The following is a 24,264-nucleotide window of genomic DNA, read 5'->3' on the forward strand; positions in this document are numbered from 1 at the left end:
TAAAAAACACTCTGGTGGTTGCAGGAGCAGAGGTCAATGATCTGAAAGCTTCCTTCTCTCTCTGCTCAACATTTGAAAAAAACAGATCTCTTTTTTGTTTGCTTCATAAAAGTATGCAATTGCTAAAGGTAACTCATTTATCTATCCCTGAGTAAAATCATGTCCAATTTCCACATGGAAAATAAATGATATCTTTAAGAAGAATACTGCATTAGACCTGGTCTCTGGCTCAAGTCTGCACATATGACAACATGTACAATTTTTATCCTCCAAACTCAGTGAACTCTTAAAGAAACTGGATGATGATGATGATGATGATGACTAAACTGATTCTACTGAGCCCTTGCACAACTCAAGAGAAATCAACCGGCAGAGGCAGGCAAAGAAAAAAACTGGCTTCATTGCAACAGTAGCTGATCTGACCAGATGCAGTCCATTTCTCTTTCCTATGTCACTATGGGTACCGACCTGACTCCACCTCTGTTTTGCTTTTGCCTGGTTTTGCAATTGTCAAATGCCTCCATAGATCACTTTTACTATCAAGGCAAAAAAATAACCCAGAAGCAAAAGGATATGCACATATATTTTCTTCTTCCTCATTGTGTTACACCAGATCAAGACAGATTCCACCAAACGCCACAGCCAGTATAACCAAAGAGTGATGGAAATGGAGAAAATGGGATCAAGGTTCTCCTATTTTGGCAGCTGCCTGCTGGTATGTTGTATTCTCAGAGAAAATGGATCTACTTTCCTGCTGAAGCTGCTACCTAAATTGAGTCACCATGGGATCAGGTCAGTGTCAGTACCAGCAAGGCAGGGCAGGGAGTGTGTGTGGGGGGAAGATAAGATAAAAGCAAACGACCAAAATAGCCTATTCTAATGTTGAATAACTCATCGAATTTTATTCCTTAAGCTAAACAATAAATCACTGTTATGTGCTTGGACYTATAAAAAAATTGCAAAAATTAATAGGATAACAGACCATGAAGAGTTACTTAGGCTATCATTATCCAGGAGAAAAAAATACAGAAAAATCAAATTCTAGCCTAAAGACATTGATAAGATGAAGATCAGAGTCAGAAATGAAAAGAAAAATCACCATCAGCTCAGAAAGAAATTGCATGGACTGACAAGTTATTAGCAAGTTACAGGGAAACATTTGGTAAGGAGAAAAATGAAAGCATCATCCAATGCTAGTTCCGAGGCCTTAAAGGAAACAYAGGCACTCTCCATCAGAAACTCTAAGGACCTTCTTATACAAGTAACAGTAAATGAACTTACAGTGAAAACACCAATTACAAAGCAAGAACACTGCAGCCTTTCTACTGCTTTCTTCACTGGATGGAATTGCYCTCACTTAGGAGGTATCCAAGCTCAGCAGCTCACACACAAAAGCACCATTTCCAGGTCTTTACAAGTCAAAACACCACCTCTGCTTGTCCTAACCATCCAGTTTAGCTCCTCTTGTGACTTACAGAGATACTCTGGACTGTCAGAACTCATCTTTGCCAGCTGGCACAGTGCCACAGGCAGCAGAGACACCCCAGCACGCTGTCCTGGGGGACAGGAGCTCCCAACTGTGACAGCTCTGCAAGGCATCTGCTCRCACCAATAAAGGATTTCTATGAAATGAAAGCTACTTGAATASAGGCAGAATTCCTATAGATAATTTTTTTAAGACTCAATATGAAGCTCGGGGATTTTCTGTGGGTTTATAGCCCAGAAAGTTTTGTTTTCCTCTCAGAAAGCTGATTTTAGCATTTCCTGCTTTAAAGGAGGCTTGGGGAGACACTTCTCTAAAGCAATCAATTCAGGTTATCAGGGAACCATTTCATGACTCTGCTGTAACCCAGACAGATGTCTTCTCCACTGTTCCATTTTAAAGAGCTGGGACATTTCATATATTTTCACTGTCACCCAGGAGCCTACAGCACATATTCACTGATGCTAAGAGGGTTTTATTAAGATAAAAAAAGCTCAGGTAAATTGAACTATAAAAATTCTTGGACAAGACAATAATTACAGTGCTGAGACAAGTGAATGAATGAAATATGTTTTGCTTTGTCCTGTTTTTGTCTGCCACCTGCACTAGAAAACTCACTTATACTATATGACAAATAACACCTGAAAGGCTTTTTTTTTTTTTTTTTTTTTTTTTTTTTTTTCTTTTTTTTTTTTTTTTTGCCAACAGTATTGGTCAGGTAGGCAGTGACCTTCTATCTTAACTGCAGTGGCTAAGGTGGAATTACTACACATATTCAAGGCACTGAAAAAGTATAAGTATCTCCTAATTTTTGGCAGATATCTGAAGGACACAGCAAGGACAGAAGTGCTGAGATATTATGGAGACAATAGGTAAAATTTCAGAACAGACAGATGCATTCCCACTGCTTTTTGCTAAAACTAAAATCCAACCTGTAAAAAGATATTYGAATTAGAAGGAAGACTGAGCAGCAGGAGTGAAAAAAGGACACATTTCTACCTGGCAGTTTATGTTCAGGAAAGAAACTAATAAAAAGAAAAACAATAGCAGAAAATGCAAAATAAAGGGAGGATCTGTTTTGCCTTTGACACTTTAATACTACTAAAACAAATATCAGTTTTATAAGCCCTCAGGAGAGTGTACAGAGGGTTTGCTTTAGAATAAAAATGGAAAACTGCTAACAAAAATCAGCATGTCAGGCTCTTTGTCACCACCAGCACATACTTGCTATTATAATAATTTTCCACTTACATAGCATTTCTTACTATCTAATCATTTCACAACCTTTAAACTTGATTTTTTTTCTCTTTCTTCCAATTTAAGAGGCAGGAGCATTCAAAAGGTCCCTGCAAGTCTAGAACTGCAATATAAAGCATTTATAGACCATGCCCATGGGTCACACCTTGGAAAAGCAACAAAATCCCTGCAGCTCTTCTCAGTGAAGGGCAATAGCTGCAATACTCATGGCAAAAAGCAATCCCTTGCTCCTTTGCTCCAAGCATCTGTTTCTCTTCCTACCTGTCCACTTCATCTTGTGCCTCATTAGATGGTACAGCCACTTGCTTTTTAACCATAGGATAAAAGTCTTCTACTTTGTAAAGTTTCTCCTATAATCTCAGCTCAGAAATGTCCTCAATACGAACAGCTCATCTCCATTGCCGCAGTCTGCACAACTTTGCAATGTGTGGAATAAACAACAGTATTTTATTGCTATAAGTGGATTTTGAAGGCAATACAGCRATGCTGTTCCTTCTCCTTGTATTAATCATTCGTTTTCAGTCAACTGCATTCTTTGATCTCTGCCAATATATGTTTCAGCTCTCACTATCAATGCATAGTGATCTACCATCTTTCAAAAGAATAAAAATTTCAATGATAGTGTTCCTGAAAGAGGTGGAATCTTAATGGGAGAAGAAGTTGTAGAGAAGGAGAAAAAAAAAGAAGAAGAAATAAATCAAAAATAATACAAAGAGTAAAGACAAAATGCTGGAAATATGATAGTTTAAAAAGAGGTGAAAGCTCTTCAAATGCAATGAGAAAGTGAAAAGTGGGCAGAAAAAAACAGGATTCATTTTCAAATCATCATTTAATGTTGTTAAATGTTGTTTTGGTATTGAGGAAAAAATTGACTCTCCAGTACTTTGACTAGGGAARGGCATATAATTATTTTTAGCTCAGCTTTTGCTTCTCATTCCATTTCTCTTCCTAAATGGAGGGTAGTGGGGAAGGAAGCTCCCAATTTCAAAGATGCCACGGCACCCATTTTAAGCTGCAACTCAGTCCTAATGGGATGCCTTTCTTACTGACAATGTTTTATTTATTGGTACATCCACACAGGAAAAATATTACATGTCAAAACAGTGGGCTGCTTTTCCCTTTTTCTCATTAGAAAGTGACAAGGAATTTGAGCAGGGCTGGTATCAAAGTTGGACTTTTCTCCATGTCAGAAAAATACAGAACAACAAATTAAAACCCAAAATTAACTTGGAGTAATGTGTCTAAAATTCGACTGTTAATTTCCTGTTATCATAATGTATGCAACTAACCAGCAAGCTTTTATACCAGTACATTTCCATGCTCACTCCAGTGAGTATGCTGAACACAATCATTAACTGAAATGGCCCATAACAAGGAGAAATGTTCACCAATCAGGGAAAAGACACACAAGAATGAAATAATRCCCCACCCTTCTACTCAATGTTGTGAATAATTTGGAATGTAATGTTGCTAACTGACAAGAAGAAATCTTGTTGACTAATATTGTGAAAATAAAAAAGTTAAAATTCAACCTCAAATCAATCTTATCCATGTAACAGAAAAAAATGCAGCAAACATGTGGTTGAACAAATTCCATTTTCTGTTGTATAGCTCCAAACTAATATATMAAGAATTATGTAAAAAAGGACAATCTTTTCCCTTCTATTTAAAACAAAGCAGAGGGGACAGCAAACACCTACCTTTTCTTCTTGATAGATGATGACAAAATGTTGTCCTGAATTGCCTTACATTTTGAAGCCTGTTCAACCTGGTAAATTCCATTTTTATTAAGGGTTGTTCTGTTAAAAGGGAGGGGGAGGAGAAAAAGCAATAAACTTTAAAAGAGAGAACATATTCTACCAATGTTGCCACATTTATTTTGCTATGACAATACGATTAATAACAGTTGATTTAGCTGAAAACGTTACCAAACAAATCTTATTGACTTCTATTGTGAAGATCTTGTTGTAAAGGAGAGTTTGCTGCTAGAGACTATAAAATGTTTGATTCTTTAAAATAACCCTATTTCATAGTCTGAATTATATTTTCTGCTTTACACTGTAATCACCAAATGTAATTTCAAAAACATAAATGAAATTTAAAGCCTATTGAACATATTTTTTTGACATTTAAAATATTCACTAGTAAAATATTCACTAGTAAAATATTTAGCAGATGTGATTTCCTAAAGTTGTTGATTACATGCAATATCCAGAGCAAATATAATATATACAGGAAACACCACAGGTGAAGTGGATCTTTGACCTAAACTTACTGACTCAAACATAATAGTTCCTTCCTTGTTTATTCTTTATTTACACAGCGAGAATAAATATTTGTAAAAGGAACCAAGTCTAGTGCTAGATAGTGATCTTTAATTCCTGCCTTATTTTCACCAAACTCCTGTGTGGTCCTCTTGCTCTGGACAGCCTTAGTAGAAGACTAAGATACCAAGGTCTTATTTTATTCACCTCACCCTGTATCTAGGTCCAATCTCATACAATCCCCCTCCTCTACCTTCTACCTGTGGATTGCTGTTTACCCATAAAGAATTTTCCTCCTGCATTTTCATTTTCCCTGYCCCTCACCATCTTCCCCCCCGCCCCCACTTCCTCCACCTTTTTGCTTTTTTCCACTGATTCACTACTCACAGAGCCCTAAGACACTGCAACTATCTGTCCAAACCAGAAGTAGAAACACAAAAGACAGAGATGCCATGTGCTGTTCTTAAATAACAACTGAAACTTCTCTGTACAGAGGAAAACATGACGAGAAAGGGTCCTCCTGMTTTGTGCACAATGCTCTGTGCCTCTGAACCATCACTGCTTTTACTGACAAGGACCAAACTCCATTGCCTTTATCTGCAAAACCATGGAAACCCCTTACCAAGACTTCAGACATGCTGACTTTGAAGACCTTACTTGGGAAAGATGCCATTTCAAGCCATGGAATCACAGAGAGGCTGAGGCTGGAAGGCATCTCTAGAGATTACCTGCTCAAGCAACCTCCCTGGGCAGCTTGTGCCAGGGTCACCTAGAGAGGATGATGAAGGAGTCTAGATGGCTTTTAAATATCTCCAAGCACGGGGATTCCACAACCTCCCTGGGCAGCTTGTGCCAGGGCTCAGTCACCCTCACAGTGAAAGAGCATTGTCTGATGGTCAGAAGAAACCTCCTGTGTTTCAGTTTGTTCCCACTGCCTCTGTTCTACCACTAAGCACCACTAAGAACTTGTCTCCATCCTCTTTGCACCCTGTCTTCAGGTATCAATAAGGTCCTCCAGAGCCATCTCTCCTTAAACACTTCAAATAAGAAGACTGAAGAAGAAAGAGAAGACTAAATGGTTATTTATTTTATTACTGAATTGACTKTCATGGCCATAGCTGGCAGAGAAGGAAAAAGAAAAAAAAAGACCTTTCTTTTTCTTTCCATTGCCCATGAATTTTCCAGAGAATCAGTCATCCCCTAGTAGCAATTTCCACAGGATGTAGGCTGCAGAGGGGAGGGAACAGCTCTCTTCCTTTCTTCCCACCATCAAGAAATTCTTCCCACAGTACACACTCTGTCCCTAAGGAAGTATCCAGTCTGTATGCCCCTTGTTGAGGACCATGCTAGGACAACACATAAACCTCTAGCCTTTTAGTTCTGCAGAGACTTCAATAGATAGTAACAGCTGGCATTGCCTACGGAGAGCTTCTTGGCTGCCTTTGCATACAGCTCTTTATCTCATTTTTTTCTCAAGGAGTGACATACAAATAACAGAAGGCTCTCAGAGCACAGAGTTCAGGGCTAAGAATTCTGCAGATCTCACCCAGCAAGTGCTAGCAAATATTATGCCCACATAATTTATGTACACARGTTTATTGCAGATTGGTCTGAACGGTTCTGTCTACGCAGAAAGACCAAGTAGGCCCTTTCCAGTTCTCAAACAAATTTAGTTAACACTAAATTGTGCTTCCTCTCCCCTGCTTCTTTAACTCAGTAATCTCCAATGATTATTCTGCAGYTGTGGCTTGAAATAAGAGAAATGGCTACAGGCAAAGTTTAGCTGCCCAAACAGCATCTTAAAGAAAAGGAAAAAAAATATGGAACTATTGATAAAAGCCAAGTGCATGTTACTGCTGCAAATAGGTCTTTCATTATAACTAAAACCTAAGATGTTGGATGCTGATTTGAGAAGTGTCCCCAGCCCTTGTGAGCCACAGCTGGCTAGAAGAGACCGTCTCTAATACAAGACAAAAACCAAGGCAGGCAGTTAGGTTTGATCAGCTCCTTGTGAGATGCATTTGCAGGCCAAAGCGGAACCAGCCTTCTTTCACAACCCTGTGCAGACACTCATAACAAGGTCCTTACAGCTTCCTATTAATTTATGTCATGAGATCTGTGGGGCAATGCATAAATATTCTCTCCAATACAAGCTTTACTCCACAGACTTCTAGTCCTTTTAAATTCATAAGATACATACTAAAAATGAGGCGACTTGCCTGCATGCAATTGCTTTTTACACACTCATTTTCAAGACTCAAAAAAAGCAAAAAAGAGGAAGTCAGAGAAAAAAGAACAAAACAAATCCCTATTCTGTTTAGTCATTAAATCCTCACAAACACTTTTACAGACATTAGGTAAAAAAAAGGAACAACGAGTCTTTCCTTCCCTTTCCATAACACATGTAAGATTGGTGAAAATGGCATGATTGAGGAGAAAACCAGACAGGAATTTTAATCAAAGTTGTTTATTCATGTAGTGCAGCCACATCATAGATCACCAAAAGGCTTCTTCCACCCATAAAATAGCTTTTTACCCACAAAATTTACTCAATGCTCTTTATAYGGTGCAAAAGGCACAAAATTAAAACAATTTACTTGCAAGAAATGCAAAACAATGACTCATTCCATTAAAAGATAAATTTCTGAATTTCTGTTTCACTGTCAGAATGRCCTCTGCTTCACATGAGTGAAATCTTTTTGCATTTAGATAAAAATGGGTGTATAAGAGGCAGTCCAGACTTCTACTGCATTATTCATGGCAAAGTTGTGCAGACATCAGACTCAGATTAAATTTCTGCTCATTTCAGACAATTATGCAAGGCAACATTTATCATTAAATGAATTTACCTGACCTACTGGATGACAGTCTTTGTTCACTACTTAAAGCAGCACTACAAGTTCTGCAATGAATCAGATAAAGTGCCTAACAATGCAGATATCAGGCTACATTCAACTAATTTCGTGAACTATTAAACTAAATAGGAACTTGAAGTAGAAACATTCTATTGGCTTGGACTCATAAAACTGATGATATAGGCAAATTTCAACTGCATTTTCCTTGGGGCTTAGATGTTCTCAAAGCCAACATCATTGGACCAAATCTGAAAAGCAGGGTTTTTTTTAATCATATAYGAACAGCTTGAGGACCRCATACTTCCTATGGTAATTCTAGGAACTCAGGAAGTACACCATCTGTACTTTAATAAATCCACAGAAGATTAAGACCATGTGCCATATTTATCAGCACRTTGTTATTCTATATCTTGCTCTCAGGAAGACAGAAGATCCTCAAACTGTAAAATTCTTTACGACAAGGATTGCATCCACCTTTAGAATAAGAAATAGAGAAACTATATGGAAAGTCCATGGTCCCTGTGGCATTTGGTCCTGACACAATAGGGGAACCTTACCATACCTCACCACACAGAGATGTATGTTAAGTAACATGGGATTCTGGGGGAGGAGACAGATAAAAGATACATGGAAGGGAAGYAAAGGGAAGCCCTTTTAAAACAAAACCAAACTCAACCCCAACTAGTTATCAGAGTAGGAAAAGGGATAGGCATAGGATTGAGGAACGGTAGGGAAGGAAAAGACAGATGGTAAAAGGAAAACTGGTGCTRTGCGTTATACTGTAACATGATGATATGCCCAAGATTAAAAGGCCACTCCTCTAGAATTCCCTCACAATTAGGTGAAAACAATTTAAAGAACTTAGGATGAGATTTTCAAAATTGCACAGAACTGGATTGTCTGGCAACAGTGAAAGCACCAAAAATATGAACGCCCTAGTAAGTCCACACTAAAAGTAAGGGAAAATCCCACTCAYTGGCTATTCTCCACACCTAGCAGAATCAGTTGTTGCTCTTCTTTCCTACAGCTTCTTGCTCTTGTCGGTCTGAGGCAGCACAGGAGCTCTGAACTTGTTCCAGCTGAGCATCTCCAGCTAAAAAGGATAACTTCTGTATGCAAAACTGCACATTTTTATCCTTCTACCAAAGTGGTTTTGAATAGCATTATCCAGATTGCGAATATCTTCTGTCTTAATCTCTCCCTTGAAGGGACTAATTTATATTTGAATCTCATCATCCATTAGTTGAATACCATTAAAAAAACCATAATCCATACTTCCCGAGGGAGGATGCCCTTAAGTGCTGTCTTTGACACTATTTTGAATTAATCAGATCATAAGAATATAGTTATGTTTTTAAAGTTCACAACACCTTGATTAATAAGGCAATACACAATTTAAATTCTTGGTGAAATGGACTATAAAGAAAGCTTTATCAAACCATAGGAGTAAGAATTTKTCTTGAAACATTAATCATAGCAACTGTGAAAGAGACTGATCCTACTGTCCTTGTTCAAGTTCCCATGGAGCTATAGCTTATCTAAGGAATGCTAAATCAGGTCTTTAACACAAACTGTATCTTTAAATTATTTGAAAGACCCTCTAGTGAATTCACCCGGGGTTATACATAACATCAGATATTTTTTGTTTATAAAATCCATAAACCACATGACAAGCAACATTTAGAGCCTCATAGCAGGTGAAGTGAAAAAAATAAGGTATTTACAGTAAAACCATGTTACAAGAGCACACGATAGAATGACAGAGCARTTTCACTTGGACCAAGTAAACAGAAAGAGTCTGGGAAATCTTTCACCACTGTCAGAACAGAAATGTGTTGTGGCAGCAGCTTTCAACTGAACACCTATTAACTTAGACAGAACTAATACATGAGGCATGTGCTCTAAATGTGCTCCTAAAATATGTCTGCATGCACCACTTGGGAATGAAGGAGCAAAATACTAAGAGAGCAGTAAAATTAGTGAAGTGGACACCACTGCTGACTAATCTAAACCATAGCAAATTATTTGTGCAATATACGAGGCTACTCCATAATTGTGGTATTAGCCTGTCTCTTCTTCCCCTTCTGACTCCGTGAATGCAATATTTTGACAGGAGACAGAATGCACAGGTCTCTGTAGCATAGCTAATTAAGTATCACTCTGCTTTCTAGGCCTGCAAACAGATCTGCTGCTGAGAGAGGAATTGGAGAAATCAACACTATGGAACACTATATTAACACTATCTTATTTACTCATAGCTCCTCAACCCCTTCCTCCCACTGTTCAATTACCACAGTGGTCTCTATACTGCTCTTGCCTTGGACTCCCAAAGACAGAGAGCAAGCTAGGCAAATAGAAGGTGAATGCCTTAAAACTGGCAACACAGAGCAACAGAGTAAAGGTGGCCAATTCTTCAGGGTACAGCTGCCTTGTTGTTGCTTTTATGTAAGATATATCTATATAAAATGCTATTTTCACTTCCCTTGCAGAAGCTGGCACTATTTATCTGCTACATATTCCTGGGTAGTACAATAGGAGCTAGAATTTCTGCCTAAGTTTAACCTAGCACACCCTGGGCGTCATAACAAAGAAAAGATTACCTAGCTTCTTTTATTATTTTTACTTTCCCTTGACAAACACTAGCAATACTGAACCTTCTTTTCTCCTAATAATGCTATCACATAAATAAATATGCCTGCACAAAACACTGCCGGGGAGAAAGGAAGGAAGAGAGGGAAGAACAAGGGTCTAAAGGTGGGAAAAATGCAAGACTTCTATTTTTGGTTGTACTATTCACTTAAGAAAGTATAAACTGTACTTGCAGTTACAGCTTAAAAATTGAGAGGATGGTGTGAGGCATAGATGGGAGAATTTGCCAGAGAACATAGTATTGCAGTACAAATTATACTGGCTCCATGAATAAATTTGGGGACTACTAGACAAGTCTTACTAACAATGTCTTTCTTTTCAGTAAGAAACCCTACTAACAGGTATGGTCAGCTGCAAAATAAACCCAAGACAAAACCTGCAAGTCACACTATAGAGGCAGTCACAYTGCTCCGATTAGCTAACACTTAGCAAGAAAAAGGGGTAAGCAATGTCYTGTAAGAGACAAACCACGTCGTCAAGGTTATTTACTAAGACACAGATTTTCAGAGAACTTCACGTGCCTGGTCACCATGTATTTAAACATTACAGCACATAATAGCTGCCTAAATATCTAAGACAGCCTGATCCAATCCCCTGCTTTTCACACTTTCATCCTTCAGTTTCATCCTTTTAAAAGAATTACACAAAGTARAAGAACAGATTAGCTTTCAATACTGCRAAGCAACAGAATAATGGGGCCTTAGAGATTCTTYACGAGATGTCTGGTTACAAATACGYCTCCAACAGCAAAGGAAATCATGATAAGAAAAAAGATTAGCTTGTGACTGTGAAGATTGTCTAGATTACTTACACTTAGAGATCAAGAAAGATAGTGGCCAGTTTTTTTTTTTTCTTTTTCCTTTCCTGGAAACATCCATGCACATCCTCTTACTCTTATGCAGGAAAGGATATTGTTGTCAATAACACAGCAATGCCATTCAAATGATCAGGGCWGTTTAGGAGAACCATATTTCCACACTGCACTGGAATTTAATTTCTATTGACCAGACCATCCATCTCCATCACTGAAGGGATTGGTCTGAACCTCCTGAATGAGTCCAGATGCTCTCTGGATCAAACCTCTCCAGCATGGCCYTTAGCCAGGCCCAGTCCAGCTGCTGCCTGGATCAAAACCCTCCAGAATGGCTGCCTGCCCAGTCTTGCTGCTCTCTGGATGAAGAAACAGCTCCTGGTCAGCCCAGTCCAGCAGCTCTCCCTCTTCTCTCATAAGCCAAACATGCATCACAAACTCCTGTCAGGCCAGCTTACTGAGCATAGTCACTCAGGTGAGAAAGCACATCCACTCTTGGATTCAGCTGGCAAGACATCCCTTCAAAGACACTACAGYTATAGGAGCTTAAGTAAAATAAAACTTTCTTTGATGAATTATTTACTTGACACACTTTTGCAGTCACTTAGTCATGAGGAAATATAATTTCAGGTTGACCAAAACTGGCTTCAAATTGRTGCCAAAATCCTTCAAGTAGAATAAGGAAAAATACATATTTAAAATCTCAAGCTCACTTGCCTTATCACAAAGGTTAAAACCATGCCATGGATTTTCAAACCTCTTTGGCAGGTGTTGCTTCTACTTTCTTTGCTCTAGTTGTGAGTGCACTAACAGCAGATGGGAAGTAGCTAGACGGTTCTCTGCAGTGCTCTCTGCCAGGATTTCTAGTCAATTCAACTCCATGRTAAAGCCCACAGAGTTGAGTGAAAGGAGAAGCAACTCAGAAACTRGCAGGGAAGGGTGTGAGGAGATGGGCCAGGGAAAACCACAGACATAACCCAAAACAGAGTGGAGAGAAKAAAGGAGTGATGGCTACAAAAAAAGGAAAGCAGAACTGAGTATATGCTGCAAAACCAATGCATTGCAATGAGTGGAAAAGAAGTGAAAAAAGGCAGAAAGGGAAAAAATGAGAACAGGAAAGAGAAGCACGCTAGAAGCTCATAACACTAGACAGGAACATTTTCAGAATTCTGTTCCTTTTCTTTAACTCTAATTTTGAAAAGTGCTATCAACTTACAGCTTGTGAAAGTTCTAAATTTTGAGGCAGGGAGCACAAGGTTGTCTCATTGGAAACACATAAGAAAGGCACTGTTAGGGTACCCTGCAATGGTTACTATAACTAACGTCACTTGCCCACACTCAGGGAAAGCATAGGCTGTCAAAATCAGCTAGACCGGGTGAGACCAAGTGGCTTCAGTAAGGTTAACTGCACTGTCACCATTGTCTTCAACACAACCAAGGCATCACAGTTGCTATGGAAGACCCAATTCTTTAGTTCTTCCTAATTTTTATKATGTGTTTTTGACCATAATATATGTTAACACATAATAGTAATGGGATCTGAAATGTTAATAAGGTAAATGAGTAAATGAGAGTAAATGAGAGAAGCAAAACATATTTGGAAACTACTTCTTACATAGCATTATCTCACATGGGGATTACACCACCCTCTTCTGCACTGTTTCCCTACAGTGTGTGAGGACTCAAGAGCATGAAAACAATAGTCATTAGTATTRAAGTCTGCATGAAAGATACAGCTTGTTTCACAGCTGATTTTACAAACTATCTTCATATTAATTTTAATAGCATAAAATAACAGGCTGTAAAGCAAGGATCTACACTGATCTAAAAGGTCAAGACACAGGATCAAGTGAAAGGGCTCCTACAAAGTACGATGCCAGCACAAAATGAAACAGACTTCATATCTCGCCTTCATCCTACGGATCGTAAATGACTAATCTGTATTTTAAACTAAATACACATTACAAAAACAGTAACAGTATTACCCAGCTCCAGTTCCACCTTCCTGGAAAGAAGAATTAAAGATACCTGGAACACGCCATTCAGCAGTCACTTTTTACATCGTATGTTAACAAAACTGCTCTACGCAACATTTTACTGGGCTCCAAACCAACGGCAGAGTGACTGACAGCCGTCATGAAGAGGGCCCACGAGCAAACAATTCATTAYAGTTAAAGCAAAGTGTCATTTTCCCTAATAATCTCTAACACTCTCTCTGATCAAGCTGCCGAAAGAAAAGGAAGAAGGAATAGGAGCAAAAGCGAATTTCTGCTTTTATAGACTCGACCTCACGGACCCACCTGCGGGCGGCCAGTCCGTACCTGTTCTCGGTCTGAGGAAGGGGCGTCAGGGGAAACCTGAGGGCTCGCACCACTTTCGGCGTGACAGCCGCTACTCCTGCCTCCTCCTCCCAGCCCCTGGCAAGCGAGACGGGAAAACAAAGTTGTCAGGACCAGTGATTGAACATCAMCCGGCGTTAGCGGCACCGCTCTCCTGCCCACGACCCGCTCGCAGCCGCCAGCACCCTCGCCGAGCCCCGACCGCGCCACGGGCACCGCGCCGGGCTCCGCCGCGCCCCGCGGGGCTCGTCCCGCTTTCCCCTCCCTCCCAGCCGGCTCCGGACCGCGGGCGAGGCCGCCCGGCCGCCCTACCTGGCGTGGAGGGGCTGCTGGCCGCCCAGGCGCAGGAGGCAGCCGCCCAGCAGCAAGCTGCCCAGCGCCGCGGCCAAGGCGATGACAGCCCGCATGGTGCGCTCGGCAGCRGCGCCCGCCGCAGCTACGGCCGCCCCATAGTATTTAAGGGAGGCTGCGGGGAGGGGGCGGCGGCCATGGCAGCCACAGGGTCTCTGCGCTCCGCCCCTCGCCCGCAGCCCTGCGCCGCCGCCATCAGCCCCCCTTCCTCCCACAGCGGCCGCCGCTCGGGGCCCGGCCCGCCGCTGCTGCTGAGGGATGGCCGGGCCGGGCCGGCGTGAGGGCGGCACCCGGGCGGCCTTTGCCGGCGGCCGCTCGCGGCGCTTCCCGGTGCCGAGGGCGGCGGAGCGAAGGAGTCGAAACTGCCTAAACTTTAATAGGGGAGAGGGGCGCCGTGCGGGACGGCGGCGGGAGCAGCGTGCGAGGGCAGGCAGCCCTGCCCCGTGTCGGGTGTAGTGAGGCCGCTGCTAGTAAAATAGCTCTTTATCTGAATAAAAAAATAATAGTCAATATGTCCTGTTTTTTCTTACAAAAAGCATGTTATAAAAAGATATATTTTATAGTTAAAAATGACCCCACTTGGAAGACGGTGTGCAACTCTGGGGTCCCCCAACGTAGGATGTTTAGAGGGCCGTGAACATGGTTGAGGGATGGAGACAGGCTGAGAGAGCTGGAGTGGTTCAGCCTGGAGAAGAGAAGGCTCTGGGGACACCTGGTTGCCACCTTCTGGTATCTGGAGGGGACCYACAAGAAATCTGGAGAGGGRCTTTTTAACAAGGGCRTGTTGTGATAGGAGAAGTGGAATAGCTTTAAAGTGAAATAAAGCAGGTTTAGGTTGAATATTGGGAAGATATTTACCATGAGTGAGGTGAGGCTCTGGAATAGGTTGCCTGGAGAAGCTAGGGATGCYCCAAACCTGGCACTATTCCAAGGCCAGGTTGGATGGCGCTTTGACCAATCTGGCCTGTGATGGGAGGTGTCCCTGCTTATGACAAGGAGATTAGAACTAGATGATCTATAAGGTACATTCCAACCCAAAATGTTCTATGAGTGTGTGATTTGCAGTGGGTTTGGTTCAGAAATTTATCTGTAATGAGCTTGTATCTTTCTACCTAATAGTGTACTCAATGTTGCTTTCACAAGTCAGCCACTGGCATGAGAAACCTAGTAAGGGGACAAGCTGTCAATAACTAGGGTCCCTTTATTAAAAAAGTAGGTAGTAGAAATGCTATGACTTATAATAGCCTTTCAGTCAAGAGTTGATGCCTTGTTTTCTGCAGATTGCTCTCCATCATTCCTGTTTTCTGTGTCTCTGAGCATTTCCTTAAACCTTGGAGATGCTGCAATCTGTWCTTAAAGGATGGCTGCAAAGCCTCAAAGTAAGATCTCTGCTGCAGTTATATCAACAAAGTAACACTGACTTGATATTGTGAGTGCTTAGATATGAAAACAAGAAGCAGCATGCCTGTAGTGCACCAGAGGAACAGCACAGCACCAGCTGTGATTGTGACAGGGTATGAAGGGAAACATCCAATGATGGTTTTGGGGCATTCTTTAGCTTGCTGGTGAACAGCACTGTGGGTGGTGGTGGGAGGGAGCTAAAAACAGTTGGCTGCTCTACCAAGGGGTTGCGGGTATCTGGCTCATTGCACAGTCCCCCTGGGAGCCCARCTCAGTTTTCTTCTTGACTTTGAGGTACTTAATTGTAATAGTGAAACAAAGACAGTGTCACGACTTCTGAAGTCCTGAAGAAGTTTGCTGGTTTAAAATCATCATGCATTATGAATGTCTGGAACATGAACATGTTTCATCACCATTTCCCAAAAAAGCTTGCTTCAGGCCTATCCTGTAAAACCAGCTGACATTGTATATGAAGAARTAGGGGGCCAACAGTCGAGCTTTTCAAGGTATGTGTATGTTCAATGATTAGCAGGTACTAGAAATTTCAATCCCCCATCACCTTTGTAAAACTTGAAGACTCCTGCTTATGTTAGTGGATATCATCAACTATTTCATAATATCCATTAAATATCCTATGTAAAAYAATAAGTCTTTCATTTTGGAAAGCCTAGTAGTGTTTCATTTCAGTTCTGAATGAAAGAAGACTAAGAATTACAGTCCAGAAAAAGATTGGGTTTTTTTCCGCTCACTGTTATTTCCCTCTGCAATACAGTTTTCCCATGAGTCCTGAAGTATCACTGTCAGCTAATCCATGGGAAATTTAGTGATGCCAGTGAGGACATCGTATTTCAAGTTAGAGGTCTCCTGCCAACACTAGTCTATAATACCAGTTTTTCTCAGATCAGAAGGTTAATCTTTGTGTCATATTAAAGTTCTTGCAAAGAAAATGGAAAGACTATRAACCATATGTGTTTAAATTAGACTTGTCACTTGGCGCTTGTTGTTTACTAACAACTTTACAAACATATATTGATTGATTGTCACAGTATCTTTAAATGTTACCAGCCTTAATTTCCTGGCAGAGCAGCTTAGTAGAAAGGTTAAGCGACCCTAATTTACAAATGTTTGGTTCAAAAGACCATGTTTGTCTYACATGGTGCTGCCATGTCAGAAGAGATGGGTCGAAATGATAAAGGCACAGGGGCCAAAGATGCCACATAGGAAAAGATAGAGACTTAATGGTGTACACAGAGTTTGTGTCCCATCGCCTCTTCCTCCTCACAGCTGGAAGCTGCTGCATCTTGGCAGCATCCCCCATCCCCTGATTCCCATTAGCTTCTGAAGTCAGCAGGAATTGATAATTGCTGGCTTGCACAGAAGGAAGAGATCACTAATCAGCCAGGTGGTGTCATCATGACTTTGTTACTGAGCTCCTACAGCCCTACTTAGCTGCTAATTTGGAAAAGCAAAACACAGCTTTGGGTATCATCCATGAAAGGTTGCTGCCCCCCAGGTCAGCAGGATTGCATCTCGAAAGGAGTCTGGTAGAGGTGCCTGTAGGGCTGCTGGTCACATGGAGCCAGCTTAGCCTTCTTATTTCCAGCAGCTAAATCATATTAAGAAGCAATTAATGTTCATTAAATGCTTTCCTAGTGCTGCCTTCCCATCTAAGCAATGGCTGTCATAGGGATATTAGTTATTGCAAATAGGAGGAGAGATGACTGTTGCAATTAGGAAGAAGAGAAAGATACTAAAGATATTCAGTGAAACTGGAGTCCCACGTTCTGGCAAAGCATGAGAGTCCCCAGAATGAGGTATTGGTGCGAGACAACTATTTTGGTATTTTTAGTGTAGTCATCAGTGTGAGTTCTTTTAGTAAAAAAAAAAAAAAATTCCAGCAAATTCACAAAACTGAAACATATGTGTTTCAAACTGGGAGAAAGTCATTGGTTCATTGCATTTCACAACTTCTTCATTTATTTCCACCCACGGTTTTGGGCAACATGGTTTTACATAATGATAAACAGTAAGAACTAAGGTGCTGCTGCCAGACTCCAGGACATGAAATTGTCCCAGTCTTTTCACTAAAGAAAAAAGACAAAAAAGCAGTATGTTCCTGTACCCGATTAAAATAACAAAAAGTCAGGTCCAAACCAAACAATCACCTTGTATGTCTGTTGCTGCTATGCTTTTAGTCTTGCCTTATTGTTTTTTCTCTATTTTTTTCAGGRCAGAATCTTGTGTACTGCAAGTTAAAAATTAGGCTTTATTAAAATAATAATTTAATAACTGAATTCAGACAGCAAACAGTCTGTTGAGATCTACATGAACCTAGCTAAAGTATTAGGTGTTTAAAAGCAGTTGTGTATTGCTTTGAGATGTTCATCAGGTGTGCCAGTGATGACTCATCCAGTCAGGCACCATTCACTCTCTGGAGAAGGTCAAGGTGAAAAAAATTTAGGGCACGTGGAGAAGTCTTCAAGACTGATTGCTTCATAAGATGTCATACTTACAGAATCACAGAATATTCTGAGAATGAAGGGACCCAYGAGGAGCATYGAGTCCAAYTCTTAAGTGAATGTCCTTTGTTACTAGCTCCCTGCTCTAACCAGCAGTAGGACTTGCCTTTTGTACAAAATTAATGAKATTTCACTATTGTAAGCTGTGTTTTTGTATTTGTCAGAGGAATATATTGTGTGTGCCTCACCAGATTCCTTTATGTACTGAGAAAACATCTTCTCTTTAGCAATGATCCAGCCCAATGGCAGATAAACACTCATTGCCAAAAATGCATCTTGTAGAACAAGGAAGCGTGAGGCCAGTAACTACTGAAAATGAGTGCTCTACTGCCAGCCACTGTGCATGCCTTCATCCAATTAGGGCACCACAGGCACGTGCCCATGACTGTGGTGCTGTCCAGTGTATATGCTTTTCCAAAGGAACTGATGGGGCAAGAAGATCTGAATTACATTTAGATAGGAAGCAGGATTTTAACGCAGAAACTGAAAAACTTGTAAGTCGTTAATCTGAAGGAAGATAATTTTTTTCCGCTGTTCTCTTTTCCCCCTAAAGGCTCTCAGCACGACATCTGAACATGACACTATGAGAAAGGCCATATTGGGTCAGACTAGAACAGCGTGTTCTTCAGGCAGTGCCCAGTGGCAGAATCATAGGGAAGAACTGTGCAGTGATCCATCCCTGGGATCCTTTCTCAGCTTCCAGCAATCAATTGCTCRGGGGAATTTCTGGACTAGAGCTAGCTGTGTGTTTAGTTGCCTTTCATGGATTTTTCTTCCATAATTGTGTCTAATTGCTTTTTGAAACCATGCAAACTTCTGGCATCAACAGCAGCTTGTGCCAGTGATTTCCATCCGAGCTGAATCCTTCCATTACAATTAGCCCAAGAACAATTTGCTAAGACAAATCCCTGTTGTTATTTGGAAATTCTGATCTCCTTCACTAAAGGAGATGATGCATTAAGTATTCTTTTGCAAAGAATTTTACTGCAATTGCACAAAACAGCACTGCTGTTAATACAAATTCACAGCATCCATTGCTAGAATTCAGTGGGAGTTATTACAGAGCATACTGTGAATGCAAATTAAAAATAATGCACAACACTCAACCAAATCCTAATGGACCAATGGCACAATGTCAAATACATCAGGAGCAAAGACTTTTAATACTATTATTAAAACCCCAAGCAAACAAACAAAGCAAGTAAATTAGCACTGACAAAATCTGTTGGAGCAACATTTACTCGTCATTGATCAGTGTGCAGACTGACTGTACAGCTCCCAGAGGCTTTTAAAATGTCTGCATGGCTGAAGGGGGAATATACCTCCAGGGATSTCACATAGTATAAGGATTCTCATTGGGCACTGTGGTTGATGGTTGAGGTAATTAAGTCAAACGAAACATTTTTTTCCATCACTGAGAGTGGCACAGTTGGTCCAGCTGCCCATCTGTAGAAAAATCCAATTTGGGATCATGTTTGTTGAAGTGTGCATATAAAATACACAGTGATAGAAATGAGAGGCCATAGTGGAATCTAGAGTCATCTTTTATGGTACATGTGATGGGGTGTGATGGTCAGTCAGCATCATTTATGTTTATGGAAACTCAGAGCAACAATTCAGGAAAATAAATATACAATATGAGCACATAGCAAGGATCACTTGGAAAAAGGAAAAAAGAGGAACAGGTGTATAAAGGTCTAATCTTGGGATTTGAAGATTATCCATTTAGTTTCATCCAGGAGGGTGGCCTGACAATGCAGATCCAAATGTCTTTTGGGGAATCATAGTTTCACTCAAAAATGCTAGAGCCCTTTTCTTCTACTTTTTTTTTTGTTTGTTTGTTTGGTTTTTTTGGTTTTTTTTTTTTTTTTTTAAAATGCTAGAGCCCTTTTCTTCTACTTTTTTTTTTGTTTGTTTGTTTGGTTTTTTTGGTTTTTTTTTTTTTTTTTTTTTTTTTTTTTTTTTTTTTTGGCATTGCTACATTTCCTTTGTTGAAATTCACAGAGTACTGTAAAAGAAAAAATGAGGAAGAACAATGTGCCAATGTGTGGGTATAGACTATTTCATTGGTATGGAAGAACACCACAGAAGTGGTACAGAGCACCATGAACTCATGGATTTGAGGGATTTGGAGGAAGAAAGATGGGACCTCTGTCTTTAAACTGAGAAAAATCCATTAACCTCTCTAAATAGAGTTAAAAATATAACTGCCCAGATTGCAGCCTAAACATATTCTTACATAATACTGATTTTCACAGTCTCTTCTGCAGTAAAAACTGTTGAATGCTCCATAGAAACATAGCAGCTGCAAATCCCAAWTTTTCCTTTTATCATCAGGTACTTCTTAGGCAATTTGCAGCAGTAAATTTAATGCTGATAAGGCTGTGGTAGAAGGGTGCCAATGGGGTGCAAGTGAGGGATGTAGGGGTAAACAATGGGATCAGCCAGACAAGGTTTGTGATATGTCTTGCTGTGAAAAAGAGATTACATGGAGGAGAAACATGTCCTATAGGTCATGGGGCTGTGTAGGAAAGTACTCATGAAGGTGCTTGAGAGTCAGGGTTCAACAAGGTCCCTTAGCTCAGATGCAGCTTTAAGCCCATGTTAATTTAATGTGGGGCCAGTCTTGAGCTGCTGGTGAGGCACCTGCCAGAGTCCTCTGAAAGCTCAACGTGCCTCTGTAGTGAAACTTCAGGGTGGGAGGCATATCCATGCAGTGATGAGGAAAAGCAAGACAGTCACTGAACCTTCAGAACACCCTGGGAAGAGAAATAGTATAGGAAAATAAGCCATACAAAAAAATATACCACTTAGCATTAGGGTGGCTTCTTGTTTCAGAATCATCAGTGAAAGCAAGGGGGAAAAAACCGACACAATTCTTTATTTCTATTTGTCTAGTAACATCTTGAGCCATTTTTAAACTGGAATTGAAAGCCCTTCCCTCCAAACAGTAATAAATCTGGGGTCCTTTAACAGCTAGCAAGATATACAGGCATTTGGGAAGGCTTGTTGTAAACCAGAGTTGTCTCAAATGTCTTTTTTTTCTCCATTCTGAAGTAGTTTTCTGTCTGAGTGATGCTGGTTTGTAGACCAGAGTCCAAAATGGTCCAAAACATGATGGGATTCATGCCAGCATATGAAAGGGCCATCTCAGCCAGTGCATGAGCATCGCTGTCSTGCTGTGGGGAGGACTGGCAGTCCAGACTGGCAGAGGGGCAGCTGGACTGGGGCTGTCCCAGCCCGCTGCAAAGCAGCACAGCTCCTCTCTGGCATGGGATAAAGTGAGAAACCTTGGAAGGCCTCTCAAATGGCGTGGGAGCAGCAGAGGCCAAGAGAGAGAGTTAGGACATTTTTCTTCTCATGGCAGATCATTATAAATTGGGCTCAGCTCTGTCCTTCTCCCTCTGCCTCTCTAAACATGTAGTGCTAGGTACAGAACTTCAGTCAATATGCTGATATCCCACACCTCGGTGACAGGCCTTGCTGAGATCGTATTGCAGTCCTGGCTCACTTTCATTAGCCTCTGCAAATATACTGCCATTCCTGCAAAATCTCTGTGCTGGGTAAGCCAGAATCTCTCCTATGGTCCTCAGATAGCCACTTATCTATTTGTCTCCCTCTCAATTACTRTACTCCCAGCGAAAGCACATTTTAGTTTATTATATCCAGTGCTTTTGATGGCCTGGCAGGAAAGAATTAAGGTCTAGCAGAGGGGAAAMCCAAATGTAGCCTGGGAAGAATGAGTGTCATCTGAACAGAAGGGATCAATAACAGCTCTTAAATTTAGCATTATTTTCAGAACAGGCATTCAGTACCCAACTCCCAGGTGAGACTTTCTGCAGCACATGGTCATTTTCTTCTTAGAGATTGACCAAGGTGATTTTTAACCTTGAGAGAGGTTTTACACCCATACTACTTATTTGGACATGCCCTACAGTTAACAAGTCCATCTAAACAGACTAAGCTTATAAATATATGGTTTGTGTACACCATTTCTGAGCCTTCCTTATTGAATAGCCTTGGCCTCACCAGTAGATCTGAAGAAATTTAAAAATGTGTCAGTGTTTGGGAGGAGGACCCAAAAGGSAGAGCAGAAGCAAGGAGAGGAGGATGGAGGCTTCGGGGTGGTGAGGTGATACATGGGGAGCACAAGGGCTCAGTGTAGGGGTCAGGATGGCACCTTCAAAGTGTGTGGAGCCTGAGCCCTAAGAGCAGAGGGGAGGGAGAATGAGACATGTTCAGCTGAAGGCAATGCTGAGGCCTAAAGTACCATTATCATGTGCTGGGGAGATGTGCATTTTAAATACCAGCATTTAAAATCCTTCGCCTTTAATGTTGTGTTTGCATATTGCATGAGTATGCATTTGACCGAATAGCTGAGTGTGTGTAAAAGTCAATTCTAAAGCAAGGAATCATCACTTGGAACCTGCAGCTGGAGAAAATTTATTCAGGCTTCCCAGATGCACTCAGGCTCAGCTTGGCTGTRCTTAGGAGCAAACAGAGAATTTAAYAAGTAAGCAATATGTGAATTTGTTTTTGATAACTGTTGGGCGTGGTCATGTATGATCAACTGAATGAGCCCCCTGCTGACAGCTGACCAGAGAGCACTACAGGGATGGCAGGAGATGCAGCAGCACTTTCCTGAGCTGCCCCAAACCACACTATCTGGAACCTCTTCAGGGAGGGACAGTGCTTCATCCTGYGCACCATTTTTTCCTTCTTGTGTGACTCAGTCTTTAGTAATGTGTGTGGTGCGATAACTTTTGGGAAAAAAAAAAAAAATACCTCAACAACCAGCAGTCTTTTCACTGGGGGGAGATTGAGATCAGAAATTCAGTCCACATTGGGGGAGTTAGACTAGCTGCCTTTCTCAACCGCAGTGAACCAAATTGCCAGCACTGAATTGCATGTTTTAATTTCTGAGGCATGTCAGCATCTAGCTGAAGATAAATAATGTGTAGTGGCAGGTATCTGAAAGATCTGCTGTATGGGATATTTGCATGCAGCCTACTGAGCCCTGAAAGACAGGAACCAGTGTCATCRTGGGGCCTGTTTCCTGTCTGACCCAGTGATGCATGTCAAGATTTGAAGCAAGATGATCTCTGGAAATTAAAAGGTGCCAAGTAATTCAAAATTGTGACATATTGATTTCTTTGTTCAGACACCATATAATTCTTAAGGCTGCAACACAGCACTGTAACTCAATGTTTGGTCTTTAATAATTGGCCCAGTTATAAATACTGTTTTACCATTTGCTGACATTTTWCATTTATTGAGCATGTATTTTATCTAGACTCAGAAGCAGAGTGCAGGCCATTTTTAACAAACATAAAAATATTTCAGGCTAAACAAAAGCAAGAATGCATGACTACGTGAGTGYACTCCCAATGCATGATGAGAAGAARGTATTATCAGATGTTCTTCAGGAAACTGGGGGAGGAGGTGTGGGCCAGGGAGATGTGAGTGGAGCATGGAGAATAGCAGTGGTAGAGCTCCAGTAGGAACCCATGCCCTGGATATCAGCTGTCTCAGGTCCTAAGCTGGATGTGCCATGAGTGGTGGTGTTTTGAGCTACACTCATGTACCCACACAAAGCATCATCCTGATCACAAACTGCAGCAGCTGCTGGAGGAGACAGCAGGGAAGGGAGCTGTGTTTTCCCYAGGCTCTGGGTAAAGAAACACCGAGAGAGGTCTGTGGTTGACATATGAAGGTCAGGTCTCTCTTGGGGTTTTTCTCCTGTTTATAGCACATAGGCATTGTTTTCTGTAGACTATAGCATCTGCACTTACAAGTTCAGGTAATGTAACAGAAAAAGTGACAGAACTYCCCCTTTGACTGTACTGATCTATTCTATAATCACAAGGGTAAAATTGCATAAAATTTGGAAGTTTGGGTTAGATTCTTGAGTTCGCTTTTATTTAAGTAAAAAGAACATTTTTAGGAAATTGAGTAAGTTATGAAGTATAAATTTACCTCCGCATTCACAGTTTGTCTTTAAATAACCTATAGATACTGTGTTTACCTAGACAGGATGCAAAATGAATAAATGATGTGCAAACAAGCTTTTTGCCAGTTATRGATACAAAACCTTGTGAGGGCTTCTGTTGTTAAAAGGAGCTGAAATGATACATTTTTCCTGGAAAGTATCAGCCTCATTAGATCTATTTATTTAAAAGATCTTCAAAAAACAAAGATGCAAACTTTACTTTTATAAGACACAGATGGTGCGTCGTGGCTGAGTTTCATATTATCAGATACAGTCATATGAAATACATACAATGATACCTGAACTATTCATGGTTCAGAAAAAGATACTCACTTCTGGGGAGGAA

The 24,264-nt window shown here is 40.9% G+C and overlaps 1 protein-coding gene across 2 annotated transcripts in view; it reads right to left on the bottom strand.

Moving 5' to 3' along the window:
- Window positions 1-14,259, bottom strand: part of ST8SIA6 (ST8 alpha-N-acetyl-neuraminide alpha-2,8-sialyltransferase 6) — a 44,989-nt gene extending 30,730 nt beyond the window's left edge. Inside the window, exons 1-3 of one of the 2 annotated variants that reach the window (XM_057383397.1) lie at window positions 13,971-14,259; window positions 13,641-13,736; window positions 4,441-4,539 (exon numbers count right to left, since the gene is read on the bottom strand). In XM_057383397.1, coding sequence (XP_057239380.1) covers window positions 4,441-4,539; window positions 13,641-13,736; window positions 13,971-14,065 — 290 coding nt within the window. In that variant the 5' untranslated portion in view covers window positions 14,066-14,259. Of the gene's footprint in view, window positions 1-4,440; window positions 4,540-13,619; window positions 13,737-13,970 lie in introns of both variants that reach the window. The other variant, XM_057383388.1, reaches the window with a different exon arrangement.
- Window positions 14,260-24,264: the final 10,005 nt, after the last annotated feature.

Source organism: Malurus melanocephalus, unplaced genomic scaffold, assembly GCF_030028575.1.
Source record: "Malurus melanocephalus ecotype Western Australia unplaced genomic scaffold, MMel_1.1 scaffold_14, whole genome shotgun sequence".
Classification (NCBI taxonomy): domain Eukaryota; kingdom Metazoa; phylum Chordata; class Aves; order Passeriformes; family Maluridae; genus Malurus; species Malurus melanocephalus.